Source organism: Salvelinus namaycush, chromosome 31 (assembly GCF_016432855.1).
Source record: "Salvelinus namaycush isolate Seneca chromosome 31, SaNama_1.0, whole genome shotgun sequence".
Taxonomy (NCBI): domain Eukaryota; kingdom Metazoa; phylum Chordata; class Actinopteri; order Salmoniformes; family Salmonidae; genus Salvelinus; species Salvelinus namaycush.
The window spans coordinates 18,433,026-18,440,666 of NC_052337.1; the positions used below are offsets into that span (position 1 = coordinate 18,433,026).

Below are 7,641 nucleotides of genomic sequence, written 5' to 3' on the forward strand. Positions count from 1 at the left end.
CATTGATATCAAAATATTTACCCCTGATACTAACCTTGGCAGAGCATCTTACTGGAAGCTAAATAGCTCATTATTAAATAATGATATAGTTAAATTTGAGGTTAAAGATCTGCTCTCACACTTTTGGGAAAGGGCTTGTGAAGAAAAATCTTATTGCAAGAACTGGGAGCTCTTTAAATTTGAGGTGTCCAAATACCTTAGAAAATATGGTAGTAATCTTGCTAAGACCAGAAGAGCTGAGGAGGAAAAGGTGATCATTAAGATAACTTCCCTTTCTCAGAGGTCCCCAGCCGGCCTCTCGGGGGAGGAGAAGATGGAACTGAATGAGTTACAAAATAAACTGGATAATATATATAGATTAAAAGCAGAAGGAGCCTTTATTAGATCTAGGAAAAAATGGATTTAGGAGGGAGAACAGAATTCATCCTATTTCTTTAGACTTGAGAAATTTCACTCTAAAAATAACACTATCCATAAATTAAACATTGATGGTGTTATTACAGATGACCAAAAAATAATCTCTAAATACTGTAGCAATTTTTACAGAAAATTGTATAGCTCTACGTACTGTCAGGAATTCACAGATATGTTTTTTAACTCACTGAATAATGTTCACTCTATCAGTGATATAGAATCTAAACAGTGAGATGAACCCATCAAAGTTGAAGAGATTATAGAGTCTATCAAACATCTAAAGAACAATAAATCACCAGGTGTTGATGGAATTACATCAGAATTTTACAAATTATTTTCTGAACAAATAGCTCCCTTCCTATTTGAAGTCTTTTTAGAGAGTATTAAAAACAATGTTCTCCCTCCTACAATGAGTCAGGGGTTAATAACACTGATACCTAAGCCTAAAAAATAAGTGCTGCTCATCGATAACTGGCGTCCAATTTGTCTTCTTAATAATGACTATAAGATATTAGCCATACTACTTGCAAAAAGAATTAAAGAAGTCCTCGATGCAATCATTGATGAAACACAGTCTGGCTTCATGAGGAACAGACATATTTCTAACAATGTCAGACTAGTATTAGACATACTTGACTACTCAGACCTAATAACTGAGGATAGCTTCATATTATTTTTTTATTTTTATAAGGCATTTGACACAGTAGAGCATCAGTTTATCTTCCACTCCCTTGAGAGACTTGGCTTTGGGGATTTTTTCTGTAAGGCTATTAAGACTCTCTATGCAAATGGTAACAGCTCTATCAAATCTAGGTGGCACCTCACCTAGATTTGAGTTAAAGAGAGGAATTAGGCAATGTTGTCCTATCTCTCCGTACCTATTTTTATTAATCACCCAACTTCTTGCAAATTCTTTAAAAAATAGTCCTGTACAAGGTATTTCCATAGCTGGTAAAGAAATTATTATAAGCCAGCTGGCTGATGATACTACACTTTTTCTGAAAGACCCTAACCAAATTCCCATATCGATCAATGTGATACAATCCTTTTCCAAAGCGTCTGGTCTATACCTTAACATTAATAAATGTGAACTCATAGCTGTCAAAGATTGTGTGACACCTTCATATTATGGTATTCCAGTAAAAGATTAACTTACATATTTAGGCATAACCATTACAAAGGATCAGAAGTCTAGAGGCTTACTAAATTTTAACCCTCTTATTAAAAATACCCAGAAGAAGCTAAATCAATGGCTACAGAGGGACTTATCTTTAAAAGGTAGAGTCCTAATAACCAAGGCCGAAGGTATCTCTAGACTAACATATGGCGCTCTATCTTTATATCTTGACAGTAAAATAAGCAAGGAGATAGACCAGATGCTTTTCAACTTTCTTTGGAGAAACCGTACCCATTACATTAGGAAAACTGTTGTAATGAACACTTATGAGAATGGTGGACTGAATTTTCTGGACTTTACTACTTTAAATAATACTTTTAAAATCGGATAAAACAATTCCTAAGAAGACCCACTTCTATCTGGAATTTTATTCCTCATCATGTCTTCTCTACTTTTGGTGGCCTTAACTTCATGTTGTTGTGCAAGTATAATATTGACAAAATTCCAGTGAAACTTTCTGCTTTTCATCGGCAGGTTTTCTTGTCATGGTCCTTAATTTATAAACACAATTTTTCTCCACACAGATATTATATATGGAATAATCTGGATATATTGTATAAAAATACTTCTTTGTTTTTAGAATATTGGTTCCGAAATAATATCCTATTGGTGAGCCAACTGGTAAATGCAGAGGGTCTTTTACTCAGTTATAAGGAATTCTTATCTCTTTACAAGGTCCCTGTAACACCAAAAGATTTTGCAATTGTTTTAGACGCCATTCCGTCAGGTGTTGCTTTGTTATTCAGGAACGTGTCAAGACCTGACCCTCAGAGCCTACCTTCTATTGACCCTGTTGACTCATCAGTAGGAAAGATTTGTTTCTCTTTTGGCCCATTCAACAACAGAGCCTTGTTTCAGCAGGATGTTGTATCTATACCTTATGTCATGCCTTATTGGAATGGATTTATTGATAATATCTGTTGGGAAAAAGTTTGGATGTTGCCACACACATACCTACTGGTTAACAAAATTAAGGAGGTTTCCTTTAAAATTATTCATCAATATTACCCTGCCAACCACTATATGAAGAAGTTTAAGGAAAACAGAAATTTAAATTGCTCCTTTTGTAATGACCACCCAGAAACAGTGTTGCATCTTTTTTGGCATTGTATACATGTAAGAAAACTGTGGCAAGACATCAGTAGATTTATAATTGAACACATTTATGAAGATTTTACACTATTGTGGAGAGATGTACTGCTTGGATTCTTTACATATGATAAAAATAAGCTGAAACATTTTTATGTAATTAATTTCATTATTCTTTTGGCCAAATTTCATATACACAAATGTAAATTTACTAACAAAAAAACACATTTTCTTACCCTATAAAAAGAAATTGAACTGTATTTTAAGACTATTAAATACTCTACTAACAAAAAAGCTGTTAGAATTGTAAGTGTATGTATGTCCCTTAAGGTCCTTGTGTAATTGTAATGTGATATTGTACCCCCTAGCTCGATTGTCCATTATATATAATCTATATATACTTGTGTTCCCTTATGTACTTTCTGTATTGATTTGTTGTTAATAAAATAAAAATAAATACATTTTAAAAAAGAGAGATGCTGTACTATTAGACACTCATTGGCCCCCATACAAAAACTCCTTGCTTTGTGTGCGAAAACTAAAAACGCCACCTGCTGGAGAGAGACAGGTTTTGCGCCGAGTTGGGCCTCTCGCTTCCATTTTGTAAAGTTTGTGAAAGCACAAAGACTACATTACCCATCTCGCTTCCTCTTTGGTAAAGTTTGTGAAAGCACAACGACTACATTACCCATCTCGCACTGGGCACGCACGGATCCGACGAAACAAATAAGGATGCAGCGAGACAAAACAGGAAACGCCGCCGGGGCTGAAAAGTATGAATATATTCATATCTAATGTCCATTGTGAGATTTAACGTTGTTTAGAACATATATTATCTAATTCTGCTTGATTTGGTGTACTTATGTTAGAGTAACATTTGGTAATTCTGGCGAAACCTTTCCCTAACGTGACCTTTTACTTTTCTAAGGCCTGACCGGGAGGCCGCCATTATGTCCAAATACTACGACGGAGTCGAATTCCCTTTCTGTGATGAGTTTTCTAAATATGAAAAGCTTGCCAAGATCGGCCAAGGGACCTTTGGGTAACATTTCTAGTGGTTATTTAGTGAAAAGGTTTCCGACAACAACATCGCTAACGTTAAGGAGAACGTGCCTGACTGCAAGCTAGCTACAGTAGCTTGTTTTCTTGAAAGACAACTAACGTTAATATATCCAGCTAGTTTAGCAATCTAAAATGCATTTGTCGACACCTGCATATGCTGTTTTATCAACGCCTGTGTTGATAGTGACGTTAGGTTCTGAGTTCATAACCTGAATATAAACATAACTAAGGTAACTTCACGTTAGCCAGTTTCAGAAGAACACTTAGCATATTTGATATTCTTGTCATTGGCACACGTTCTATATTTTCATCTTACCATACTTTACCTTTCCAGGGAGGTGTTCAAAGCCAAACACAGACAGACTGGGAAGAAGGTAGCACTGAAGAAAGTGTTGATGGAGAATGAGAAAGAAGGGGTAAGAGGGACAACAAAGCCACGTCTCTAGCTATCTGCCCTGCATGAGATTAATATCAACATTCCAACATTATACACACAGAAGATGCATGCTGTCAAACTGTATCATTTTTATTGGATAGGCTAGTGGTAAACAATGGCACACTATAAACATACATGGATGCAAATAGTAATCTTCTTTGTCACAGTTTCCTATCACTGCTTTGAGAGAGATCAAGATTCTGCAGCTCTTGAAACATGAGAACGTTGTCAACCTCATAGAGATCTGTCGAACCAAAGGTGAGTGTCAGTCATGCATTCCCAGTAGCAACCTACAGCTTGCATGGGGCCGTCCATATTGTTCGTGGTCAAAAAGCAGTATTGGATTACCAATCCAGACTTGTGTGTGGAGTGGTTGCGTGTGTGAATAAGAAATGTTGTGTGTGTAATTACTCAATCGATTTTCTCATCAACACACAGCCACCCAGTTCAACCGCTACAAAGGAAGCATCTACCTGGTGTTTGACTTCTGTGAGCACGACCTGGCAGGGTTGCTAAGCAACGCCAATGTGAAATTCACCCTGGCTGAGATCAAGAAGGTGATGCAGATGCTGCTGAATGGACTCTACTATATCCACAGAAACAAGGTGAGGCTACGGTCCATTTATGACAGACTCCCATCCATAGTCACTGTAACCTAGAAAGGGAAAAACTAATGATCATAGACAGCACAGTAGGGTTTGGATCAAAGCTGTAGTTTGTAAAGGGTGAAACGTTTTTAGACTGAATTTGATTCCTATTGTACAATACAACAAACCTGTATCATCATTGCTGGTCTTTTCACCAAATGCACTGCATGTTGAAATCAGCCATTTAACATTGTGCCTCTCGGTGGACACCTTCCTCCTCTCAGATCTTACACAGAGACATGAAGGCGGCCAACGTGCTCATCACCCGAGACGGCGTGCTGAAGCTGGCAGACTTTGGGCTGGCGCGAGCCTTCAGCCTGGCCAAAAACAGCCAGGGCAACCGCTACACCAACCGTGTGGTCACACTCTGGTACAGGCCCCCAGAGCTGCTGCTAGGTAAGGAACCCATCTGTCTGGAGCATAGTGTAGGGTACATACCCAAATCCCCTAGCGCAGCGTTTCCCAAACCTCTCCTCCAGTACCCCCAGCCAGTCCACTTTTGTGCCGTATTCGAGAACTAACAGCTGATTTAACTAATGAAGGACTTGATAATTGGGTGACCATTTTGAATCAGCTTAGCTACTTCTGGAAAACATCAAGGAAGTGGGGGTAGTCAAGGAGCGGTCTGGGCAAAGGACATTTTTTCAAAAGGTGGCATTTCTATAAAAGCTATATGTAACTGTCTCTATAAATAACTATTTTTTTTTACACAATCCCAGGCTATTTATACAGTTACAAGACATTGATATGCTGAGCTTGCTTGTAGCAATATGTGTAATTTAATGGCATGTAAACTGAGAGCTACATTGTTTTGTCAGGCGAGAGAGACTACGGGCCTCCCATTGACCTGTGGGGTGCAGGCTGCATCATGGCGGAGATGTGGACACGCAGTCCCATCATGCAAGGCAACACAGAACAGCACCAGCTCACACTCATCAGTCAGCTGTGTGGCTCTATCACGGCAGAGGTATGCACACAAACCACACTCAAACACACACACACGGACGCATACCCACACACAAACCATATCAGGGTCAATTACAGTCAATAACATTCAGCCGTGGGCTGAGTTTTCCTTGAGCTGATGATCGGGGTGGGGGGGGACATTGTTATAAATTACTTGTACACTGCCAATTGAGCTCAAGAATCCCAAACAGATAGTATTTGACAAAAACAGAATAATTTCCAACCTTTATTACAATGGGATACGATCACATGTTCCTCTATTTATGTATGGGAATACTTGAACCGATTACCTAAATTAAAATAACCTGATTTCTGACACTGAGCTGATTTCTTTGATTTTACATTTCTATGTCCAAGGAACTTAATAAACACCACAGTGTAACCACCAGTTTAACACAAACAAATTCTCATTCACCATTCAATTCCTAACCTGAACTCTTCCCCCATCAGGTATGGCCAGGCGTGGACAAGAAGTACGAGCTTTACCAGAAGATGGAGCTCCCTAAGGGCCAGAAGAGGAAAGTGAAGGACCGCCTCAAAGCCTATGTCAAGGACCCGTACGCCCTGGACCTGATTGACAAGCTCCTAGTCTTAGACCCGGCGCAGAGGACGGACAGCGACGATGCTCTGAACCACGACTTCTTCTGGTCGGACCCCATGCCCTCGGACCTGAAGAACATGCTCTCCACACACAACACGTCCATGTTTGAGTACCTGGCCCCGCCCCGCCGGAGAGGTCACATGCCCCAGCAGCCGGCCAATCAGAACAGGAACCCGGCCACGACGAGTCAGACGGAGTTTGACCGGGTGTTTTGATTGGACTAAGGAGTTGGAGGAGGGCGAGTGGCAGACTGTTGCAAGGCAGAAAGTGGCGAGGCCCAGTTGGCGTAAGACTGATCTTAGGGAACTGTAGCGTTCTTTCCAAGTGGAGGCTATTGTGGAGGCAACACGAGGAAAATGTGGACGTTTCTTCAAGCAGTATTGTTCTACTGTTCATGTTCTATCACATTAGTCTGTCCTCTGCCTCGGACATTTGATAAAGCGTTGAGATAGTACTGTGTTGTTATTGGGTGGGATTTCAATTCAATAACTCATTTGCTTCTTCTTACGCTTACTTGACCTTGTCTTGGAAGATGTGAAAGGTTTTATAGGGTGTAAAGGATTTGTGAGGAACTAGGCCTACGCTTCAGCTACGTGACTGCTAGATGGAGCTGTAGCTCTCACAAAACCTGCCCAGTCCTTTCAGAGTCAACAAAGACAGGAAGCAAATTATTGGATTGGTATCCAGCACTCCATGGGCATAGACGTGCGTTCAGTGGGTTGCTCCGAGAACAATACCTCTAGTGTTGGAACACGTCCAAGAACCACACACACACACAAAGGATTGACACAAGCCATCAAGACAGCGATTCTTATCGCTAGAACCAATAGTTTCCTCTTTTTTTTCACTGTTTTGTTCATTTTAAAACATTTCTTTTTTATATTGTACGATCATGAGTTTTGCCAGGTATCTTTGTGGTGTATGCGATACGTTGTCAGTATAGTTACACTAATAAACCTCACTGATACACTGCCATTTATTGTCCTGGAATTATTGTCCTGTCTGACATCACCCTATGGAGAATGGCAACATGGAATCTTATAGCAGGTTTAAAAAGCATATTTCCGTCTAGATTTTTTTTTAAAATACGAATTGAGACAAGCGAGCCATTTGACTATAAAGCCACCCTATATGTGCATTGATAATGGTGGTTTATAGAAAATTTCACCAATGACTTATCGTTCCCAAACAACCATTTGGCACTTATTTCGGTATAGCTAGAGAGAGTTAGGCCAGGATTCAATCCGAT

At 39.7% G+C, this 7,641-nt stretch overlaps 1 protein-coding gene across 3 annotated transcripts; it reads left to right on the plus strand.

The window, feature by feature from the left end:
* Window positions 1–3,391: 3,391 nt before the first annotated feature.
* On the plus strand, window positions 3,392–7,367 carry cdk9 (cyclin-dependent kinase 9 (CDC2-related kinase)). Of its 3 annotated transcripts, XM_038970831.1 has the most exons (8): window positions 3,392–3,453; window positions 3,609–3,722; window positions 4,077–4,158; window positions 4,346–4,436; window positions 4,617–4,783; window positions 5,050–5,221; window positions 5,644–5,792; window positions 6,242–7,367. In XM_038970831.1, exons 1-8 carry the CDS (start codon window positions 3,413–3,415, stop codon window positions 6,605–6,607), a joined length of 1,182 nt encoding a protein of 393 aa, XP_038826759.1. In that variant the 5' UTR covers window positions 3,392–3,412; the 3' UTR covers window positions 6,608–7,367. The 3 variants fall into 3 exon arrangements, with proteins under 3 accessions (XP_038826759.1, XP_038826760.1, XP_038826761.1); XM_038970832.1 differs by lacking the exon at window positions 3,609–3,722; XM_038970833.1 differs by lacking the exon at window positions 3,392–3,453 and having other exon boundaries at window positions 3,464–3,972.
* Window positions 7,368–7,641: the final 274 nt, after the last annotated feature.